The sequence below is a fragment of the Heteronotia binoei genome, chromosome 13, assembly GCF_032191835.1.
Source record: "Heteronotia binoei isolate CCM8104 ecotype False Entrance Well chromosome 13, APGP_CSIRO_Hbin_v1, whole genome shotgun sequence".
Lineage (NCBI taxonomy): Eukaryota > Metazoa > Chordata > Lepidosauria > Squamata > Gekkonidae > Heteronotia > Heteronotia binoei.
In genome coordinates, this window is record NC_083235.1 from 1,753,453 (window position 1) to 1,777,146 (window position 23,694).

The 23,694-nt window shown below is 51.5% G+C and overlaps 2 protein-coding genes across 3 annotated transcripts in view; one reads left to right on the forward strand and one right to left on the reverse strand.

The window, feature by feature from the left end:
• Positions 1–6,127: 6,127 nt before the first annotated feature.
• On the forward strand, positions 6,128–10,588 carry GADD45GIP1 (GADD45G interacting protein 1). The gene is made up of 2 exons (XM_060252443.1): positions 6,128–6,483; positions 9,928–10,588. Exons 1-2 carry the CDS (start codon positions 6,128–6,130, stop codon positions 10,280–10,282), a joined length of 711 nt encoding a protein of 236 aa, XP_060108426.1. The 3' UTR covers positions 10,283–10,588.
• A 7,157-nt stretch (positions 10,589–17,745) lies between these two features.
• The window catches only part of TTC39A (tetratricopeptide repeat domain 39A), a 46,787-nt gene continuing 40,838 nt past the window's right edge, over positions 17,746–23,694 (reverse strand). The window contains exons 6-7 of one of the 2 annotated variants that reach the window (XM_060252707.1): positions 21,431–21,547; positions 17,746–17,908 (exon numbers count right to left, since the gene is read on the reverse strand). In XM_060252707.1, coding sequence (XP_060108690.1) covers positions 17,791–17,908; positions 21,431–21,547 — 235 coding nt within the window. In that variant the 3' untranslated portion in view covers positions 17,746–17,790. The remainder of the gene's footprint in view (positions 17,909–21,430; positions 21,548–23,694) is intronic. The other variant, XM_060252706.1, reaches the window with a different exon arrangement.

Below are 23,694 nucleotides of genomic sequence, written 5' to 3' on the forward strand. Positions count from 1 at the left end.
ACTCGTTGGTCTTAAATGTGCTGTCTTTATATCTCTCCTGTGGGATCCAGGGAACTGGGCAAAGGAAGCTCTGGCTCTTTCTTTTCTTCCCCAGGGGAGCAGGAGGGGGAGGAGCCTCAGCCAATAGAAGGAAGAGAGGCTTGGCTCAGTAGCTCTGCTGTGCAATTGAGAGAGCCTGGCAAAGCAAGCTACTCCTCCCCCCCTTCCTCTCCAAGAGAGGAGCCTCAGCCAATGGAGAAAATAGAGGATTTGCTCTGCAGCTCCTGTGCAATTGAGCAAGCCATGCAAAGCAAGCTGTGATGCAGAAGGAAGCAAGGGATAGGGAGAGGGAAGCAGATGACAGTCAGTTACTTGGGGGGCTGTATGTTTGACACCCCTGGTCTAAAATACACAATAGAAAGACACCCCTCTACAAGCCCAGGGCTTTTCAAAATGGCAAATACTAGATAGGCAGTTTATTTTGCCAGACATTCAGCTGCGGTACTTGCTCTCTGAATGCTGCTTTATCAGTATGTGTTGCATACAGTGACGGTTAGTAACCCTCCCACCCCACCGCCCCCCAGGTGTCCAGTACTGACCTGGACTGTCTGGTTAGTATTTTCATTAGCTATCTGGGAGAAAACCTCTGTGTCCGTGTGTGTGCTGTGACACAAAGACTGTTCGCAACAAGTGGATTCTGCCAATTGTAAACAGTAAAAATCCAACTGTAAGGCACTATTTAGCATGTGTGAATGCATCGTGTCTGTGTGTGTGTGTTTGTGTGTGTGTGAGACAAAGAGAGAGAGAGAGAGCTTTTGGTGTTTCTTTTGCCCAAAGTTGGAATGTTTCTACATGCCGCTGCTATACAATAATAGTGGTGGAAATTTATTTTGAACTCGTTTATGTCTAATTTCCACACTCTTATGAGGCACAATGCCTAAGTAATAAACGGAGACAATTCATAACTAATTTTTGCTTTCATAGAATTGGAAGGGATCCCCAAGGTCATCTAGTCCAACCCCTTGCACAGTGCAGGAAACTCACAAATACCTCCCCCTAAATTCACAGGATCTTCATTGCTGTCAGATGGCCATCTAGCCTCTGTTTCAAAACCTCCAAGGAAGGAGAGCCCACCACCTCCCGAGGATGCCTGTTCCACTGAGGAACCCCTCTAATGGTCAGGAAGTTCTTCCTAATTTTGAGATGGAAACTCTTTTAATTTAATTTCAACCCAATGGTTCTGGTTCTACCTTCTGGGTCACAGAAAACAATTCCACCCCATCCTCCATATGACAGCCCTTCAAGGACTTGAAGATGGTGATCCTATCACCTCTCAGCCGCCTCCTCTCCAGGCTAAACATCCCCAGCTCCTTCAACCTTTCCTCATAGGACTTGGTCTCCAGACCCCTCACCACCTTCTTCCCTCTCCTTTGGACCCATTCCAGCTTGTCTTTATCCTTCTTAAAATGTGTGCTTTATTGGACAATACCTCTTGTACCAATTCTCTAGCCAAGCCGGTTCTAAACGGAGCTTTGTGCTTGTTCTTCAGTTCCTTCTACCGTGTGACTCTTTTGGTTGCTTGATCTCCAGGTGGAGCCTGTAGGTCTCTCAGAATTACAATTTATCTTCAGACAACACAGATCAGTTCCCCTGTAGAAAATGGCTTCTTTGGAGGATAGAGTGTATGGCGTTATACCTTGCTGAGGTCCTTTGCCTCCCAAATCCTGCCCTCCGCACACTCCGCCCCCAAAACCTCCAGGAATTTCCCAACCTGGAGGTGGCAGCTCTCTGGTGGCAATGTTCTTGGTATTGCAATAGGTTTTTGGGGAGCTGGAAGGCCATTCAGAGAGAGAACCAGATAAAAATGTGGGTGGAGTCACCAAAGAGTGAGCAAGGGGGGGCATTCCCATTTCCAAAGCAGCCATTTTCTCCAGGGGAACTAACTAGGGTTGCCAAGTCCAATTCAAGAAATATCTGGGGACTTTGGGGGTGGAGCTTGTGCTTCAGTTCCTTCTACCGTGTGACTCTTTTGGTTGCTTAATCTCCAGGTGGAGCCTGTAGGTCTCTCAGAATTACAATTTATCTTCAGACAACACAGATCAGTTGTCTGAAGATTACAATTTATCTTCAGACAACACAGACTTTGGGGGTGGAGCCAGGAGACATTAGGGGTGGAGCCAAGTTCAAGGCTGTGACAAGCATCATTGAACTCCAAAGGGAGTTCTGGCCATCACATTTAAAGGGACGGCACACCTTTTCAATGCCTTCCTTCCATATCAATAATGAAGGATATGAGCACCTTCTTTTGGGATTCATAGAATTGGACCTCGGGGTCCAATCTTTTTGAAACTTGGGGGGCATTTTTGGGAGAGGCACTAGATGCTATACTGAAAATTTGGTGCCTCTACCTCAAAAAGCAGCCCCCCCCTCCCCAGAGCTCAAGATACCCATGGATCAATTCTCCATTATTTTCTATGGGAATAAATCTCCCTAGGGAATAACAGAGTTCCCAGCAGACATTTCCCTCCCCTCCCCTTCTGACGATCCTGAAGCGGGGGGAGGGCCTCCAAACCAGGGGATCCCCTGCCCCCACCTGGGGATTGGCAACCCTAGAACTGACCTTTGTGGTTTGGTGATCAATAGTTATTCCTGGAGATTTCCAGGCCCCGCCTGGAGGTTGACTGTGAAGATTTTTGGGTTTTTTTCACCTTATACAAATATGAGCAAACAGACAGAAATGAAGACGTGCCCAAGATACTGCTGCAAAAAGAGGTATACTGGATACAGCAGTTGAATTGCATTTCTCCAAATGGACTGAATACGACCAATGATTTGACATGCTTTTTATGAATGGACTTCCTTATAATATTATGAGTGCTGTGCATAATTTGTCTGTGTGATAACATATTTTTGTATAAAGTATGGGATTTGACATTCTTTGTATGGAATATTTTGTATGTTGTATCTGCCGTGATATAGTTTGTGGTGTTTTTGTGTCTTTTAGCATGTTGCATTAGAAATATGTTACTTTACCTTTAAGAGGTTTGTGTAATGGCAGCTGTAAATGAGATGTTTGCCTTTTTAAACATGTTAGTTCCACCATTAGGGGGCGCAAGAAGCCTCATACTGAGCTGTAGCTGATGTGAAATTGCTGGAGACGCTCTGCGCCCCTCTTTTTTGAAAATTGTTTCAAGAATCTATATAATTGAATCAATATGTAAGTATGATATATTTTTTCACTGGAAGATGGTTGGTTGTGTCTGAATGTCCTTCTGATATTTTTGTATAATATTTTCTTTTGTTAGTGGTCCCAGGTCTTATGAAGACTAGAAAGAAACAAGTACTTAATCGATTGGCTTGCCGCCATGCTACTTTGGGACTTGAATATACATTTTGGACATTTGGACTGATTTCTATATACTTCTTAGTATATAGATTTCTATATACTTCTTGGTCACTAGCGTGCATTTTTTGTTGTGTTACCCACCTGGAGATTGCCAGCACTACATATCCCGCTTGGGTGGATGAAGGCTTTTGCTCGCCAAATATAATATTCTACCAAAAAACGTTTTTAATCATGATATGCTCTATGTCTAATATGGCAACAGGGAGAGAAGTCACTTTAGGAACAATGATATAAACAACAAATGGTGTGACCAAATTACTAGCCGAGAGAGAGAGAGACAATAAACAAACTGACAAAAGAATTCATAAATTTTCTTCCCAAAAGGAGTCCCAATGTGCAGCCGACCTTGGAATGTCCTGCTTCAGCTAAAACTCTTCCAGCATAGGGTGCTCCGTAAATTCTTAAATAAGACGTCCCCGTCCAAAAACGCTTACAGCAACACTTCCACTGCGCTCTCCGCTGCTCAGTGTTTTTACTACTTACATGGGAATGCATATTCTCCAAAAAAACCCTTCAAACCGGCATCATGCTTGCAAGCAGCTCAAGGCGGGGGACGTCCCATTTAAGAATTTACAGAGCACCCTTTGCTGGAAGAGTTTTAGCTGAAGCAGGACATTCCAAGGTCGGCAGCCTGAACATTGGGATTCTTTTTTGGAAGAAAATTTGTGAATTCTTTTGTCAATTTGTTTATTGTATATGCACACTAACATTACATAGTAATTTGGTTACTAAACCATTGGTTGTTATATTACTATTTCTAATATATTCCAGGGTCACTTTCTTTCCTCTGGTCTGAATACAAAAAACTGTGAGCTCTAAATAGTTGAGTTTGATTAACACAATAATACAATATTTGCACAGTTCTTTGTACATTCCTACAGTAGAATCAACCAATAGAATGTATTTTCACTGGATGCTCTTCAGTATAATTGTACGACCACGCCTTGATTCTCTATTTTATGGATTACTCTTTCTTTTTCTTGTTTTTTTTTTTAAAATTTGTTAATTATATCCTTACTAAGGCTACATGCAGGGGTGGCCAAGGGGAGCTCTCCAGATGTTTTTGCCTACAACTCCCATCAGCCCCAGCCAGCATGGCCAATGGCTGGGGCTGATGGGAGTCGCAGGCAAAAAACATCTGGAGAGCTACCGTTGGCCACCCATGGATTAGTGTCCTTTAGTGCAAACTGAAATCTGTTAATAAAAATCTGGGTGTTTTTTTTTAAAAAAAAAAAAGAGGGTTTCGCTCTCGCCCCCACCCTTCGCAGTGATCCTGGCCTTAAATTTTATGGTTGCCAGCCTCCAGGTGGGGCCGGGAGACCTCCCGGTTTGACAACTGATCTCTGGCAGAGGTCAGCTCCCCTGGAGAAAAGGGCTGCTCTGGGGGTGGACTCTATGGCCCCTCCCCAAACCCCGCATTCTCCCGGATCCTCCCCCAAAGTCTCCAGGTATTTCCCAACCCAGATCTGGCAACCCTAATCAGGATTGTGTCTCCAGAAAGAAGCGGGAGGAGCAATAATGAAATCCATGTGATGAAATCTATGATGAGAGCGACACTAGAGCGGCCACGGCGGATGACGTCCTTCCTTGCAGCAAACGGACTCCAAAATATTTCGGAAGCGGCGGCACTGCGCCTGCGCAGAAGGAGCGGCGGCGGCACCAAGATGACCCGAAGAGCACTCGGGCGGTGCTGCGCCTGCGCAGAAGGAGCTAGCTCGACTCCAAGATGGTGGCTGGCGAGTACGCAGGCGGCACTGCACCTGCGCGGAAAAAGGCGAGTCGGCTCCAAGATGGTGTCTAAGGAGTACCCGGGCTGCGCTGCGCCTGCGCAGAAGGAGTGGCGTCGGCTCCAAGATGGTAGCTGGCGAGTACCCGGGCGGCACTGCGCCTGCGCGGAAGGAGCGGCGTCGGCTCCAAGATGGTAGCTGTCGAGTACCCGGGCGGCACTGCGCCTGCGCGGAAGGAGCGGCGTCGGCTCCAAGATGGTAGCTGGCGAGTTCTCGGGCGGCGCTGCGCCTGCGCGGAAGGAGTGGCGTCGGCTCCAAGATGGTGGCTGGCGAGTTCCCGGGCGGCATTGCGCCTGCGCGGAAGGAGCGGCGGCGGCTCCAAGATGATGGCTGGCGAGTTCTCGGGCGGCGCTGCGCCTGCGCGGAAGGAGCGGCGTCGGCTCCAAGATGGTAGCTGGCGAGTTCCCGGGCGGCATTGCGCCTGCGCGGAAGGAGCGGCGTCGGCTCCAAGATGGTGGCTGGCGAGTTCCCGGGCGGCATTGCGCCTGCGCGGAAGGAGCGGCGTCGGCTCCAAGATGGTGGCTGGCGAGTTCCCGGGCGGCGCTGCGCCTGCGCGGAAGGAGTGGCGTCGGCTCCAAGATGGTGGCTGGCGAGTTCCCGGGTGGCATTGCGCCTGCGCGGAAGGAGCGGCGTCGGCTCCAAGATGGTGGCTGGCGAGTTCCCGGGCGGCGCTGCGCCTGCGCGGAAGGAGTGGCGTCGGCTCCAAGATGGTGGCTGGCGAGTTCCCGGGTGGCATTGCGCCTGCGCGGAAGGAGCGGCGTCGGCTCCAAGATGGTGGCTGGCGAGTTCCCGGGCGGCGCTGCGCCTGCGCGGAAGGAGCGGCGTCGGCTCCAAGATGGTGGCTGGCGAGTTCCCGGGCGGCATTGCGCCTGCGCGGAAGGAGCGGCGTCGGCTCCAAGATGGTGGCTGGCGAGTTCCCGGGCGGCGCTGCGCCTGCGCGGCCGGCGATCCCAAGATGGCGGCTGCCATGGCGACGCGGTGTGAGCCGATGGCGGCCCTGAGGCGGCTCTTCTGCCTCGGCGGCGTCCGCGCCTACAACGCCCGGCAGCTGCGGCTCCACCTGGGCGGCGTGCGCCTGCCGGACCCCGCGGACCCCCGGACGCCGGCGTGGAAGCTGGAGCCCGCCTACGAGGCCAAGCTGTACGGGCGCTACGGGGCCGCCTCCCTCGTGGACCCGGCCCGGCTCTGGCCCAGCCCCCCGCAGCGGGCCCTCCTGCAGGCCGACGAGGCCGCGCTCTGCCCCGCGCTCGCCCACACGCTGGCCGCCCTCCGCGCCGCCCGCAGGGAGGAGGCGCGGCGCCGAAGGGAGAGGTGGGCGGGAGAGGGGCGGGAGGCCGGCGGGAGAGGAGGGCGGGAGGCTGCCAACCCCCAGGCGGGGGATCTCCCGGGTTGCAGGCATCAGACGCCATGACTCCCTGCGCAGACCGAGTCCCATAGGCAATAATGCAGAATTGGGCCGTCTGCAGGAGGAACAGGGAAATGAAGGAAAGGATCTGGGGCTCTGGGAGGGGGTGTTGTTTTTTGAGATAGAGGCACCAAAATTCCAGCATAGCATCCAGGGCCTCTCCCCAAAATACCCCCCAAGTTTCAAAACGATTGGACCAGAGTATCCAATTGTGTGAGCCCCAAAAGAATGTGCCCCCGTCCTTCATTATTTCCAAGGGAGGGGAGGCAGTTAAAAGGTGTGCAGTCCCTTTAAGTGTGATGGCCAGAACCCCCTTTCGAGTTCAGTCATGCTGGCCACATCCTTGCCCCTGGCTCCACCCCCAGAGTCCCCAGATATTTCTTGAATTGGACGTGGCCGCCTCCCAGTCGGGGTCTGGGGAGGGAGGGAGGGGCTGAGGAACTCATGGGGTCCACCCCCTGGAACTGTTCTTTGGCATCTGGAGGTCAATGGTAGTTTCCAGGGGAGCCCATCTGGAGGTTGGCAACCATACCTGCACAAGCAGATCTGCCCCTGGGCCCTAGCATAGTCAGCTGCAGGTTGGGTTGCCAAACTCCAGTTGGGCAGGGGAATCCAAAGCACAAGGCTGCTGTGAAAACCAGCCTCCAAACAAAGAATCAGAATTCTTTAAGGAATTAGTGTAAATATATTCTCTAACAGACGACCCAATCAGTCTTTTATGCAAAACAAGGAACTTATTCACCAGAAACGTTCTTTGTTTTGTATAAAAAACTGAATGAGTTGTCTGTTTGAGAATATATTTACGCTAATTGTTTAAAGAATTTTGATTTTTTTGTTTTTGTTTGAAGGCTGGTTTTCACAGAAGCCTTGTGCTTTGGGTTCCCCTGCCTTTCTTTGCCATGATTCTCTGTTTTGGTTGCACAGACTCCAGTTGGGACCTGGAAGGAAGGAAAACAGATGGGGGAAGGGAGGAAGAGGTGGAGAAAGCAACTTTAAGTTAAAAATGCAAAACAGGAAGGAAGGCAAATAGATGGGAGGAGAAAGAGGAGGAGAGAAAGCAACTTTAAGTTAAAATGCAAAACATGAAGGAAGGATGGCAAATATATGGGGGAAGGGAGGAGGGTAGGAGAGGGAGAGAAAGTAACTTTAAGTTAAAATGCAAAACAGAAAGGAAGGATGGCAAATAGATGGGGGAAGGGAGGAGGGAAGGAGAGGTGGAGAGAAAGCAACTTTAAGTTAAAATGCAAAACAGAAAAGAAGGCAAATAGATGGGGGAGGGAGAGTTGGAGAGAAAGTAACTTTAAGTTAAAATGCAAAACATGAAGGAAGGATGGCAAATATATGGGGGAAGGGAGGAGGGTAGGAGAGGGAGAGAAAGTAACTTTAAGTTAAAATGCAAAACAGAAAGGAAGGATGGCAAATAGATGGGGGAAGGTAGGAGGGAAGGAGAAGTGGAGAGAAAGCAACTTTAAGTTTAAAGTGCATTTTCTAGTTCCTTTTCCACTTGCGGCTCCTGAGCCAGAGTTTGGCCACCCCTACTCTAGAGTGGTGAGCCATTCTGGCTGCCTCTCAATCAGGGAATGTTTTTTACTCAGTGATGGGATTGGTGATCTGAAAACGTCCCTCCTGATATTGCAATGAGTTCTTGGAGAGCTGTACTTCACCCAGGTGTAGTTCCGGCTCCTTTGGAAGTCTTCAGTTGGCCCTACTTGAAGAACCTTGCCACAGAGTAGATAGCTCCAAAACTGAAATGCTAATAAATTTGAAGCATGCACCTTTTGGGGTCTGCTGTTGTGGAAACTGTGCAGCAAAAGTATTTGTTCTAATTAAACAGGTCCAAAGGCACATGGTTAGGCTCAGCTGGCTCTCTGCACCCAACTCTCTCAGGTAGTAGAATCCAAAGAAAATGAAAATATGCCCAAAGGATCTCTCAAACACATGGCTAGGCATGCAAACTGCAGAATGGATCTCAATATTACGAATTCCTTGGCCTCTTCATCTTTTAGTAGCTTGGCATAAAATATATTTTATAACTTTTATAATTAGGGTGGGCTAAGGAGAGTGGTAAAGCTGCAGTACCGCAGTCGGAGCCCTTGCTCACGACCCGAGTTTGATCCCAGTGGAAGCTGGTTCAGGTAGCTGGCTCCAGGTTGACTCAGCCTTCCATCGTTCCGAGGGCGGTCAAATGAGTCCCCAGCTTGCTGGGGGGAAAGTGTAGAGGACTGGGGAAGTCAATGGCAAACCATCCTTTAAAAAGTCTGCTGTGAAAACATTGCGAAAGCAATGTCTCCCTAGAGTTGGAAACGACTGGTGCTTGCACGGGGGAAGGAAAAAGAAGGGAAAAGGGAGATTTAAAATATATGTATTAATTTGGTTAGGCTTAAAGCTAGGGCCAATAAAGCCATACCATTGAAGGAAGGAAGAGAACCCTGGAGATCCGTTACAACTCTGTGGTTCTATATATGGGGGAAACTAGCTTGCTGCACACAGAAAACCACCAAGGTGTTTCGATGGGGCTCTAGATATTTGTCTTTTTAAAAGAGGTCTATAACTACATTGACAAGCTACAGAATCCAAGATGAAGGGATCAAAAACATCAGAGTCTGGTTCCCTTATACTTCCCCCTGCGGTCCAGTGGAACACTAAAAAGAACCATCCATTCGCCTTGCTGCTGCTCAGAAGTGTTCAAAGTTGCCGCGGAGTGCAGTATTACGAGGGGGAGGGGGGAAGCAGAGTATAAATGTCCAAATAAATAGACCCAACTGTAGTAGTCCGAGGCTACAAAAGGCAAGAAATGCTGAAAAGACCTTCGTGTTCCTGTGGTCAGGCCCAGTTGGGGTTCCGGTGCCTCAGGCAGAACCCCAACGCGTGCCCCCCCCACCCCAACCTTGGGAGCAGACTATTCACGCGTGGCACTATGACATCACAGGTGATGTCATTGCACTGGGCACTTAGCGCCTTCCCCTGTCCAGCAAGCGCCAAGTTCAGAGCGCGCTGGGCAGGGGAATATGCATTCTTCCTGGACTCCGAGTTCGGATCGTGCTGGGCAGGGGAGGCCGCGTTCTTCCTGGGCTTTGAAGGATTGGGGGTGCCCGCCCACGCCCCTGCTGGGAGCTGGTGCCCCAGGCGGTTGCCTAGTTCACTCACTCCGGCCCTGCCTGTGGTGGTGCTTTCTGCTGACAAGGTTTAGTTCTTTGCTTCTTATCCCCTGGTCCAGGATGGCACCCCTCCCTCATAGGGTGCAGTCTACCACAAGAAGGTGGCCTGGCGTGTGCCTGAAGGGATGCTGCGCCGTGTTCCTTTCCTTCTTGGAGAAGGGATGTGACCTCTTGCTGTTGTTCTCTTCCCAGAGAGGAATTAATCGCTGCCCGGATGGCTAAGATGCCCCAGATGATCGCTGACTGGCGCCGGGAAAAGGAGGAGCGCAAGGCCAAGGAGGAGCAAGAGAAGGAGAGGCGGCAGCAGCTGCTGGCCGAGGCCCGGGAGCGCCTGGGCTACAACGTGGATCACCGCAGCCCCGAGTTCCAGGAGATGATGCAGGAGATGGAGAAGGCTAGGCGGAAGGAGCTGAAGCTGCAGAAGAAGCAGCGCAGAGAGCAGGCCGTGGCCAAAAAGGCAGAGGACGTGGCGGCGGCGGCTGCTGCTTCTCAGCTAGCGAAAGAGGGGGAGGCGGAAGCAGCAGCCTCCCCCTGCCAGGACACATAACATGCTGATGGCAGAGGCTCTTCCAAACTGAACACGCCCCCCCCCCCCCCGGTGGCACATGGGGATCCTCGGGGCTCCCACAAACCCAGCTCATCCCTTTCGACTTATTTGACAGCGCTGCAGGTCCTGATTCCAGAGACCAGTGCGAGTGTAGCTCTCATGGTGGCGTGGAAGAAGAGGACTGTGGTCTTCATGTGTATGAAATCCTGAAAAACTAGAGCTCATACAGAAGCTAGGCTCTGCTCAGTGGACTGACCAGGTGAATAAAACCACAAAAGCCTAAACAAAACAAACAAAAAAGAAAAACCCCAGTGTGTTGTGTGTGATTTCTCACAGTTCTGTTGTGTGTTACTTCTCACACTTGAGAGCCGGTTTGATGTAGTGGTGAAGTGCGCGGACTCTTATCTGGGAGAACCGGGTTGGATTCCCCATTCCTCCATTTGCAGCTACTGGAATGGCCTTCTTGGGTCAGCCAGAACTCTGGCAGGAGTTGTCCCTGAAAGGGCAGCTGCTGTATGAGCTTTCTCAGCCCCATCCACCTCACAGGGTGTCTGTTGTGAGGGGAGGAAGGTAAAGGAGATTGTAGACTGCTCTGAGACTCTGTCCTTGAAAGGGCAGCTGCTGTGAGAGCCTTCTCAGCCCCGTCCACCTCACAGGGTGTCTGTTGTGGGGGGAGGAAGGTAAAGGAGATTGTAGGCTGCTCTGAGATTCAGAGTATAGGGTGGGATGTAAATCCAGTATCATCATCTTCTAACATACTGCAGCACAAAGCCGACGCACCACAGAAATCAGTCAATCAGATCCTTCCAGGATGGAATCAGTCCACGTCCCCCAGGGCTCTCCGGATAGAAGATGATACTGGATTTATGTCCCACCCTCCAATCTGGCTCTCAGGGATTAGAAGAAACCAATCCTGGGGGTTGCATGGCCCCTTCTCTCATCCCGTCTCCCTGCCCCACCTCGTAGGAACAGCTTCCCCACACACTGTCCTGCTAGCAGGTCATGGTCTTCTGGCAAAAGCGCTCACGTGGCTGGCCTCTCTGGGTTCAGCGTCCAGTGGCTGCCTGCCTGGCCCGGCCCGGCCCAGAGATGTGGCTCACAGCGCAGTTGTCTGCCTCCCTCCAGTGGCACAGACGTATAAAGACAACCTCCGTTTTGAGAAGGTGAGCCAGCGTCAATCCCGAGGGCTTCGAAGAGGGAGGAGGGGATATTATTTTTACAGTGTCACAGAGGCCTTTGGTGATGGCAGATGCTTCGGTGGAAAGTTTTTCTCCTCTTCCCAAATCTCTCCCTTGGGCCCGCAGGGCTTCGAAATGGAGGCAGTCAAGTTCTTAAAGAACATAAACCCAAACAGCCAAGCGGGCAGCCGGGTTGGTCTGAAGCAGCAGCCAAGGGGCACCTTTAAGACCAGCAAAGTTTTATTCAGAACGGCAGCTGTCGTGGGCTCTAAGCACGTTTCATCGGATGAGGAATCAGGTACAGTGAGCAGAGCTACATATAGCTGGTAGGGGGTGGTTTAGAAATGCAAAATGGTATAAATTTAAGATCCAACGACAGAATAGTAAAATTAACTAATTGAGCAAACCTTTGATCTTGCGCTCATGTTGCCCAGAATCAAAGGTTTGCTCAATTTGTTAATTTTACTATGCTGTTATTGGATCTTAAGTTGCACCATTTTGCATTTCTAAACCACCCCCTACCAGCTATATGTAGCTCTGCTCACTGCCGGATTCCTCGTCTGATGAAGTGTGCTTAGAAAGCACACGAAAGCTTACATTTTGAATAAATCTTTGTTGGTCTTAAAGGTGCAACTTGACTTCTACTTCATAAACCCAAACAGCAGGGGAAGGAAAAACAAGCTAGCCGGGAAGGTTGACAAAAGGCCTAATAACAGGATAAATATTAATCAGAATCCTAGAGTTGGAAGGGCCCTCCAGGGTCATCTAGGCCAACCCCTGTACAACACAGGAAACACAATCCCTCCCCCTAAATTCACAGGATCCTCATTGAGGTCAGATGGCCATCTAGCCTCTGCTGAGAAACCTCCAAGGAAGGAGAGCCCACCACCTCCCGAGGGGGAAGCCTGTTAGAATCATAGAAGAGTTGGAAGGGACCTCCAGCGTCATCTAGTCCTACCCCTGCACAATGCAGGAAACTCACAAACCCCTCCCCCTAAATTCACAGGATCCTCATCGCTGTCAGATGGCCATCCAGCCTCTGTTGAGAGACCTCCAAGGAAGGAGAGCCCACCACAGTCCTGAGTAATGTGTTACCAGATGTCAAATTAACAGTGCTTTAATGCACAATAGTAAAAAAAATCCCACTTGGTTGCGGCAGTGGGTGTCCTATTCCAGCTACTATTCCATCAGTTGGCTTCCCCTGTTGTGACATCGTGCTTTATACTATGGTGCTATCCTATTTATTATTACCATCATTCCTTTTTGGGCCAATAATTGCTTTATTCTGAAAAATGTGCCCTCCCGCCTGCGATGCACCTTGTTTTGTTCTATTGTTCTTTGGTTTGCTCATTTTATTGTATTGTTTTTAATTTAAATTGTAGGTTTTTATTGTTGTACAGTTGATGTTGTGATCCGCCCTGAGCCCGTTTACAGGAAAAGGCGGAATATAAGTCCACTAAATAAATTTTAAAACCAGATGTGTTTTGGCAACAAGGAGTTCCTCAGTAGTACAGATAATTAAAATACACACCATAAAATGAGCCGGAGTCCGGGAACACCTCAAAGACTTAACAAAATTTGTGGTATGCAGTGTGTCATGAGCCCTGGCGATGGGGAGCTGGAAGGGTTAACAGACCTGGAAGAGTTGCCAGCCAGTTCTTCAGCTGAACAACCAGCAGCTGGCCCATCGATCACTTTCCCCATATTCCAGGCACCAGTGTCAGCTGTTGACAATCTCCTTCAAGCTCTCCCCCCTCCCATCTCAAGAGTTCGAAGCAGGCTCTGGAAAGAACTTTCAGAGCAAAGACATGAGGCACACCGATGCTTCAGATCTCTTAGCCCTGAGTTCTAGCAGAGTTGCTGCCACCCAGGGAGCAGGCTGATTGAGGCTCCCACCCAGGATCTGGTAACGTTGTGGAAGCAACAAGTCTATTCTCTGGCTTGCATCCACCCTCCTTCCTGATCCTGACCTGCTTGAATTCCTTGACACCCTGACCCTTTGGTTCTTGGACACTGACTTCTGATCACGGTTTGTGGTTTTGCTTTGGTGACTTAGCCCCTACTTGACTTCCTGGACTTTGACCTTGGACTGGCTTTGGACTCCTGCCTGCCTGCACCCTGAGAATGTGACATAGTGACTCTCAAAACCTCCTCCCCTGCAACAAATTTTGTTAGTCTTTGAGATGCTCCTGGACTCTCGCTCTTTTCTACTGCTACAGACTAACACACAGCTACCCATCTTCATATAATCATAGAATAGAATCATACTTGGAAGGGACCTCCAGGGTCATCTAGTCCAACCCCCTGCACAGTGCAGGAAACTCACAAACCCCTCCCCCTAAATTCACAGGATCTTCATTGCTGTCAGATGGCCATCCAGCCTCTGTTGAAAAACCTCCAAGGAAGGAGAGCCCACCACCTCCCAAGGAGGAAGCCTGTTCCACTGAGGAACTGCTCTAAACTCACAAATATCTCCCCCTAAATTCACAGGATTCTCACTGCTATCATATGGCCATCTAGCCTCTCTTTAAAAACCTCCAAGGAAGGAGAGCCCACCACCTCCCAAGGAGGAAGCCTGTTCCACTGAGGAACCACTCTAAACTCACAAACTCCTCCCCCTAAATTCACAGGATCCTCATTGCTGTCAGTTGGCCATCTAGCCTCTGTTGAGAAACCTCCAAGGAAGAAGAGCCCACCACCTCCCAAGGAGGAAGCCTGTTCCACTGAGGAACCACTCTAAACTCACAAACACCTCCCCCTAAATTCACAGGATCCTCATTGCTGTCAGATGGCCATCCAGCCTCTGTTGAAAAACCTCCAAGGAAGGAGAGCCCACCACCTCCCAAGGAGGAAGCCTGTTCCACCAAAGAACCACTCTAAACTCACAAATCCCTCCCCCTAAATTCACAGGATCCTCATTGCTGTCAGATGGCCATCTAGCCTCTGTTGAAAAACCTCCAAGGAAGGAGAGCCCATCACCTCCCAAGGAGGAAGCCTGTTCCACTGAGGAACTGCTCTAAACTCACAAATCCCTCCCCCTAAATTCACAGGATCCTCATTGCTGTCAGATGGCCATCTAGCCTCTCTTTAAAAACGTCCAAGGAAGGAGAGCCCACCACCTCCCAAGGAGAAAGCCCGTTCCACTGAGGAACTGCTCTAAACTCACAAATACCTCCCCCTAAATTCACAGGATCCTCATTGCTGTCAGATGGCCATCCAGCCTCTGTTGAAAAACCTCCAAGGAAGGAGAGCCCACCACCTCTAAATCGGAGGATCCCCTGCCCCACTTGGGGATTGAACAACCCAAAGAACTGTGGAAGTTGTCATCTGGCTGGTCTCCCCCCACACCCACCTTTGTACCCTTCAAACCCCGCCCCCTTGAAAAGAATGTGGGCATGTTAAAATGGAAGCCTTATTACAAATCTCGACATTTGGTTAAAACAGCAGTCCGCTTCGTATAAATTATTTTTATTTTACACACGCCCGTCGCAAATTAAATTAAAATCATCCAATGCTAGAACCGAGACCTGACCCGACCCAACCAGCGTCTGCTTTTGCAGAAAGAGCTAAACTACTGAAGCAACGGACTTCTTGGAGATTCCCCTCTTGCCCGCCTCCAACTTCCTACTTGGCAAGAGTTGCAGAAGCAGGTTTCTGTGTTGCTCTGCTTGAGAATTCAAGTAGCGAATTTCGGATGGCTAACCACTCAGAGGCAGCCAACCAGCTCACATCTGTGGGTTTCGACCTGCCCCAAGAGTGACAGCCGTTTTGATTCAGCCGCTTAAAGACCTCAATTTTAAAAACTTCTTACAAACCTTTTTTTCAAACCTCCAAGAAAGAAATTCCCGCGTGCTGTTTCCATTCTCAAGAGTGTTCACATGAAATTTTTCCACAACCCAGTTGCTTTACCCTGTGCCTTTCTCCAGCCTTTCCCCTGTCAGCTTTACAATCGGAAATAGCCGGTCACACTACATTGGCTAGTTTCTGGTGCCACAAAACTCTTGGCGATGCTTGGATTAGTGCCTCATTGTACGTGGCTCTTGTCTCTGCCCGTCTGTTAACATTCCAAGCGACTGGGAATTATTTTAACTGCAACGCGGGGCGGAGTGGGGGGGGGGGTAGGCAAGGAAGGGTTACAAGAACTCGCGTTAGCCCTTTTGTGGGAAAAGACACAAAACAAATCGAATGCTTTAGCAACTCACTGATGACAAACATAAAATTCTGCAATGTTCTTTTGTCAGGCTCACAATGATGGCGGAAGAGGCACTTTTCTGGCCAAGGTACAGTTCACAGGTCTCTGTACGCTCAAGGGCATCTATGCTTAATGCTTTAAGTCGCACGCTTTCTAGAAACGCAGCAAGAGCCCCTGCAGGGCAAAGAAACTGCTAAGCAAAGGCAAGGCGTGTCATTCAGTTAGCAGCTTAATCTGCAAAACAAGTGAGGTAGAGGCAATTTCATTAAACCAGAGTCATCCCAGAAGAATTCCCTTCCATTCTCCCCAGCAGCCTGCCTCTTACAGGCCTCAGAAAGCACAGCGTTGGTTTTACGCCACCGCTTACTCCGAAATCCCCACAACCCTTCGTCAGCTTCCTACATCTGCTCTGAGCACAGCACCCCTCTGGCTGGCCTTCTCCTAGTCCAGGTTGGGCTAGAATTGCCACCTGTTGCAGCAGGCCACACAAGTTCTGGGGGTGGAGGGGCATTCGGGCACCGCACGGGGTTAGGAAAGAAGGGATGCTTCCCTGGCAAAAGGCGTGCTTTTCACTCACACTGGTTGGAAACGTCAAAAACTGGACAGGACTCGCCAAGCAGCAATAAGAACCAGCACCTTCTTAAGGCGGCAGACGGATCACAATACGCCAGCAATGGCAGAACACGTCTGCAGGCCCAGCGCATCCGTGCTGAAAGGTTATTGTGCCGTCGGTATGCCGAGACAGGATTCAAAGGAGAGCCGGACGTTCCAAAAACAGATTTGCGAGTTGCTTCTTAAGCAGGACAATCAGGAATGAAAATGCACACTCAAGGAAGCAGCAGCCCACGAGAAGGGATCTTTTGCCGCAGGCCCTGCAGCAGCTCCTAGCTCTTGCTGGAGGTGAAGTTTTGCAGAAGAGAACCTTGGTTTTCTCCCCAAATACTACAAGCTACTCTGGAAGCAGGGCAAGGACTGCTTCCAGCCGCAAAGGCCTATGCGGAAGTCCTCTGCCCATGCCCAGAATGCCTGCAAATATTTCTCATCCAACATTTGGGAACTATCTTGAGAGCTTAATTAAAAGGGGAAAAAAAAGCTCCTTCCACCAAGCTAAAGAGAAGGCCACAAAGTGAGAAGAGTTTGGTGCAGGGGTTAAGTGCACGGACTCTTATCTGGGAGAACCGGGTTTGATTCCCCACTCCTCCACTTGCACCTGCTGGAATGGCCTTGGGTCAGCCATACCTCTCGCAGGAGTTGTCCTTGAAATGGCAGCTGCTGTGAGAGCCCTCTCAGTCCCACCTGCCTCATAGGGTGTCTGTTGTGGGGGGAGAAGGTATAGGAGATTGTAGTCTCTGTCCTTGAAAGGGCAGCTGCTGTGAGAGCCCTCTCAGCCCCACCCGCCTCACAGGGTGTCTGTTGTGGGGGAGGAAGGAAAAGGAGACTGTAGGCTGCTGAGACTCTGTCCTTGAAAGGGCAGCTGCTGTGAGAGCCCTCTCAGCCCCTCCTGCCTCACAGGGCGTCTGTTGTGGGGGGAGAAGATACAGGAGATTGTGAGCTGCTCTGAGTCTCTGATTCAGAGAGAAGGGCGGGGTATAAATCTGCAGTCTTCTTCTTCATCTTGAGCTGTGGATATCTTTAACAGCAAGTGGGCCCACAGAAGCCCTAAGGAAGTGGTGGGTTGCTGCGTGAAGCCGAAGACTGGGAGGGGAAGTGTACAAGGATCTGCTAAGAAACACAAGGCAGGAAACCAAAGGGACTGCAGAGCCACCGTACTCTCTCGCTATCTTCAAGGGGTAAACTTTGCTCTAATTTGCAGGACCCTGAGAGAAGAGACTGATTCTGAAGAGGCGCTTTCCTTCCTTGAGCATCACTGATTAGCAAGCGTGATCCACCCCCACCCCCTCTACTGCCTGGTCCATCTAGACAGAAAGCCTCCCCATTCCCACAGACGGCATGTCAGGCACCAGAACTTGGGAGCCGGGCGGCACAATTTTGGTGGCAACAAACTCCTTCGAAAGGGCCCCACCCCGAGGATGGAGTCCGGATAACAAAAGCTTTGGCAGTTTCTCTCTTTGGTCCAGGGGCTCCAGAGGACGAGACACCTCTTCCTTCGCAGTAGAAGGCAGGGGAGGCCTCATGCCCTAGGTAGGGGTGGCTCCGTTCGAACTGTTCTCTTCCTGGGGGGCTTTGAGTTTGGACAACGCGGCGTGGATCCGGAAGAGCGTTCGTGACTCCATGGAGTAGTTCTTGTAGTTGCTTCTGTGGGGAAAAGCACTCAGTAGCAGTCTTGCCCCACACGCTATCCAGTGGTGCATATATTTATTTGTTTGTTAAGTTTATATCCCGCCCTCCCCGCCGAAGGCAGACCCAGGGCAGCTCCCAAACGGAGGGTCGACACAAGCACATTAGTGTGACCGGTAAAAGAGTCAACAATAAAAACATAAAAACAATCGTTTAAGGCATCTGCGTGTGCTACTATCCAAGTTTCTGGTGGTTAGCTGTACTCACAGGTCTCAGGATTGCCATGGCGCGATGCGATAGGTCATTGGTGGTGTTCTTACGGGCCAATCCCGTTGCTGGAGATGTTACCTTCATGCAAATGCCTGGCGGAAGAGTGCCATTTTGCAGGCCCTGCGGAACTGTGAAAGCTCTTGCAGGGCCCTAACCTCCTCCGGCAACTCATTCCACCAGCTAGGGGCAGTGACGGAAAAGGCCCTGGCTCTCATTGTTTTGAGCCTCGCTTCTCTGATGCTGGGGACTGTCAACAGGTTTTGAGACCCAGACCGAAGTGCTCGCTGGGGCATGTGCAGGGAAAGGCGGTCCCTAAGATATGCAGGACACTGGCCATATAGGGCTTTAAAGGTAATGACCAGCACCTTGAAGCGAATCTAGGACTCTGTCAGAAGCCAGTGCACCGCATATATTCTCAGAAGCTAAACAGGGTCAGCCCTGGCTAGTATCTGGCTGTGAGACCCCCAAGGAAGTCCAGTTTGGTGTAGTGGGTGTGGACTCTTATCTGGGAGAACCGGGTTGGATTCCCCACTCTTCCACTTGCAGCTGCTGGAAAGGCCTTGGGTCAGCCATAGCTCTCTTATCTGGGAGAACCGGGTTTGATTCCCCACTCCTCCACTTGCAGCTGCTGGAATGGCCTTGGGTCAGCCAGAGCTCTCTTATCTGGGAGAACCGGGTTTGATTCCCCACTCTTCCACTTGCAGCTGCTGGAATGGCCTTGGGTCAGCCATAGCTCTCTTATCTGGGAGAACCGGGTTTGATTCCCCACTCTTCCACTTGCAGCTGCTGGAATGGCCTTGGATCAGCCAGAGCTCTCTTATCTGGGAGAACCGGGTTTGATTCCCCACTCCTCCACTGGCACCTGCTGGAATGGCCTTGGGTCAGCCAGAGCTCTCTTATCTGGGAGAACCGGGTTTGATTCCCCACTCCTCCACTGGCACCTGCTTGAATGGCCTTGGGTCAGCCATAGCTCTCTTATCTGGGAGAACCGGGTTTGATTCCCCACTCCTCCACTTGCAGCTGCTGGAATGGCCTTGGGTCAGCCATAGCTCTCTTATCTGGGAGAACCGGGTTTGATTCCCCACTCTTCCACTTGCAGCTGCTGGAATGGCCTTGGATCAGCCAGAGCTCTCTTATCTGGGAGAACCGGGTTTGATTCCCCACTCCTCCACTGGCACCTGCTGGAATGGCCTTGGGTCAGCCAGAGCTCTCTTATCTGGGAGAACCGGGTTTGATTCCCCACTCCTCCACTGGCACCTGCTTGAATGGCCTTGGGTCAGCCAGAGCTCTCTTATCTGGGAGAACCGGGTTTGATTCCCCACTCCTCCACTTGCACCTGTTGGAATGGCCTTGGGTCAGCCAGAGCTCTCTTATCTGGGAGAACCGGGTTGGATTCCCCACTCCTCCACTGGCACCTGCTGGAATGGCCTTGGGTCAGCCAGAGCTCTCTTATCTGGGAGAACCGGGCTGGATTCCCCACTCTTCCACTTGCAGCTGCTGGAATGGCCTTGGGACAGCCATAGCTCTCGTAGTTGTCCTTGAAAAGGCAGCTTCTGTGAAAGCTCTTTCAGCCCCACCCACCTCACAGGGTGTCTGTTATGCTGGAAGAAGATATTGGAGATTGTAAGCCACTCTGAGCCTCTGATTCAGAGAGAAGGACGGGATATAAATCTGCATTCTTCTTCTTCCAGAGGTGCTACACAGGGCCGGCAAGGACCAACCACCACTGTGGGATCCTGAAAGCTAAGCAGGGTCAGGCCTGGTCAGAACTTCCATGGGAGGCCACCAAGGTAGGCCAGGGCTGCTGCACAGAGGCAGGCAAAGGCAAACCACCTCTGTTCCTCTACTGCCTTGAAAACCCTATGTGGTCACTGTAAGCCCACTGTGACTCGAGGGTACTTTCCACCATGATGTCAAAATACGGGACATATAAGTTATACAAATCAAAAAATCATAAGAGTTGGAAGGGGCCATAGAGGCCATCTAGTCCAACCCCATCCTCAATGCAGAATCAGCCTAGAGCAGGGGGGGCCAAACTTGCTTAACAGAAGAGCCACGTAGAATAAAGGTCAGAAGTTTGAGAGCTGCAAGACGTGAACGTCAGATGTTTGAGAGCAGGAAGGAAGGAGGGAGGGAGGAAGGAAGGGTGGGAGGAAGGGAGGAGGGAGGGATGGAGGGAAGGAGGGAGGAAGGAAGGGTGGGAGGGAGGGAAGGAAGGAGAGAGGGTGGGAGGAGGGAGGGAAGGAAGGCGGGAGGGAGGAAGGGTGGGAGGAAGAAAGGGAGGACGGAAGGAAGGAGGGAGGGGAGGAAGGAAGGAGGGAGGGGAGGAGGGGGAGGGGAGGAAGGAAGGAAGGAGGGAGAGCGGGAGGGGAGAAGGAAAGGAAGGAGGGAGGGAGAGAGGAAGGAAGGAGGGAGGGAGGGGAGGAAGAAAGGAAGGAGGGAGGGAGGGGAGGAAGAAAGGAAGGAGGGAGGGAAGGAGGGGGGAGGAAGGAAGGAAGGAAGGAAGGAAGGAAGGAAGGAAGGAAGGAAGGAAGGAAGGAAGGAAGGAAGGAAGGAAGGAAGGAAGGAAGGAGAGAGAGAGAGGTGGAAAGAAAGCAGCTTTAACTTTAAATGCATTCTCCAAGCCTTGGAAAAGTGATTTAAAGACCAACAGGGCAGTGGGGGCTTTGAGAGCCACATGTGGCTCCCAAGCTACAGTTTGGGCACCCCTGGCCTAGAGCACTCCTGAGAAGTGTTCATCCAGCCGCTGCTTGAAGACTGCCAGAGAGGAGGAGCTCACACCGCCCCCCCACCCCCCCCCCGCAGGCAGCTGATTCCACCGCTGAGCTACTCTGACTGGAAAGGAGAAGCTGCTGTTTGTTTTTCCTGTTCTGCACGGTTGCTTGGGTTTCTATTAGTTGCAAGGGGGCAGACTTCTTATGTTCTCAACCCCCACGCATCTTGCATGGCCCCCACTTTCCCAGAACGAACTAGCATTTCATTCGAGAAACAGCCGCCACACAGTCTAATTAGACCATGGCAGATTAAATGGCGAAATGGCAGGGCAACGGCTTCACACATCCAAGGATCCTGGCCTCCAACCCCAGTTATGGTTATTCGCTAGAAGAGAGTTTCACCAGCTCGGCCAGTAAAAGATACCGTGGCCGGCACCCCTTTTTCCTCTCCTCCATGGAGTTTGTCCAGAACCTTCTGCTGGAAGTAAACAGAAGGCACTTATGGGCAAGACCCTCCCATCTTCCTACCAACCAAACGTTCACGGACGCCACTTACTTGGCCTTGTGCAGCTGCCGCACAGCTTCTTCGTTCCGGCCTTGCCCCACATACAAGAGGCTGAGCTCCAACAGAGCATTGGGGACTAAGTAGTGGTCGTAGCGGATCCTCTTCTCGCTGCGGACAGGGAGGGAGGCAAATGAGGCAAACGTGATCCCAGTGGGGGCCATCCCAGTGGGAGAGGGAAGGGGAACATACAGGCAGAAGAACATCGGAGAAGCCATGCTGGATCAGGCCAATGGCCCATCCAGTCCAAAACACTACATCACAAAGGCGGAAGCCCTCCCACTGTGCCCCCCACAATCCCCAAGAATACAGAGCATCACTGCCCCAGACTTAAGAACGTAAGAGAAGCCATGTTGGACCAAGCCAATGGCCCATCCAGTCCAACACTCTGTGTCACACAGTGGCCAAAAAACCCCAGGTGCCATCAGGAGGTCCACCAGTGGGGCCAGGACACTAGAAGTCCTCCCACTGTTGCCTCCCCCACAAGCACCAAGAATATAGAGCATCACTTGCCCCAGACATAAGAACATAAGAGAAGCCATGTAGGATCAGGCCAGTGGCCAATCCAGTCAAACACTCTGTGTCACATAAGGACATAAGAGAAGCCATGTTGGATCAGGCCAGTGGCCCATCCAGTCCAACACTCTGTGTCACAAAAGAACATAAGAGAAGCCATGTTGGATCAGGCCAGTGGCCCATCCAGTCCAACACTCTGTGTCACATAAGAACATAAGAGAAGCCATGTTGGATCAGGCCAAAAGCCCATCCAGTCCAACTCTGTGTCACACAGCGGCCAAAAAACCCCAAGTGCTATCAGGAGGTCCACCAGCGGGGCCAGAACACCAGAAGCCCTCACCCTGTTGCCCCCACCCCCAGCACCAAGAATACAGGGCATCACTAGGGGTTCCTCAACCAGAACCCACATGAAGCTGCCTTGTTATATGGAATCAGGCTATTGATCCATCAAGGTCAGGTTGATCTACTCTAACACCAAGATGGACTGGAAGGGTTAACAGATGCTTCTCCAACTTCTCTCTCTGCCAACTCTACCTTTTCATCATGGAAAGGACCATTTCACATCACTACAATGTCTGTGTCAGCTGCAAAAACCCTCAGGGCCCAGTCTGGGTTCAGACAGGCCCAAGGCTGAGTAGCAACCGATTGCCTTTGGGCATGAGAATGATCAGACTCAAGGCATCCATCGATGGCTACTGGCCATGGCAACTGAGGGGAACCTCCATAATCAGAGGCATGAGGCCTCTGAATCCCAAAGCCAGGAGACAGCATCAGGGAGAAGGTCTCAGTCACTCTGCCTTGTAGCTGGCTCTCGAGAGGAACTGGCTGGCCACTGTGTGAGACAGGAGGCTGGACTAGATGGACTTTCCCTAGTCTGACCCAGCAGGGCTCTTCTGATGTTCTTCTCAGGGGAAGGCATCAGCCTCTCTGCCCTGTTGTTGGCCCTCCAGGTTGGCCACTGTGGGAGACAGGAGGCCGGAGTAGATGGACCCTCCCTGGTCTGACCCAGCAGGACTCTTCTGGTGTTCTTCTCGGGGGACGGCCTCAGCCTCTCTGCCCTGTTGCTGGCCCTCCAGAGGAGCTGACTGGCCTTTGTGTGAGGCAGGAGGCTGGACTAGATGGACCCTCCATGGTCTGACCCAGCAGGGCTCTTCTGATGCTCTTCTCAGGGGAAGGTCTCAGCCTCTCTGCCCTGTTGTTGGCCCTCCAGAGGAACTGGCTGGCCACTGTGTGAGACATGAGGCTGGACTAGATGGACCCTCCCTGGTCTGACCCAGCAGGGCTCTTCTGATGTTCTTCTCAGGGGAAGGTCTCAGCCTCTCTGCCCTGTTGTTGGCCCTTCAGAGGAACTGGCTGGCCACTGTGTGAGACAGGAGGCTGGACTAGATGGACCCTCCCTGGTCTGACCCAGCAGGGCTCTTCTGATGTTCTTCCCAAGTGAAGGCCTCAGCCTCTCTGCCCTGTTGTTGGCCCTCCAGAGGAACTGGCTGGCCACTGTGTGAGACAGGAGGCTGGACTAGATGGACCCTCCCTGGTCTGACCCAGCAGGGCTCTTCTGATGTTCTTCTCAGGGGAGGGCCTCGGCCTCTCTGCCCTGTTGTTGGCCCTTCAGAGGAACTGGCTGGCCACTGTGTGAGACAGGAGGCTGGACTAGATGGACCCTCCCTGGTCTGACCCAGCAGGGCTCTTCTGATGTTCTTCCCAAGTGAAGGCCTCAGCCTCTCTGCCCTGTTGTTGGCCCT

Excerpts from the sequence above, each read along its gene's own strand:
- GADD45GIP1 (XM_060252443.1), top strand. The coding sequence starts at position 6,128 with ATGGCGGCTGCCATGGCGACGCGGTGTGAGCCGATGGCGGCCCTGAGG. Across the intron at positions 6,484-9,927 it reads GCGCGGCGCCGAAGGGAGAG|AGAGGAATTAATCGCTGCCC; the intron begins GTGGGCGGGAGA and ends TTCTCTTCCCAG.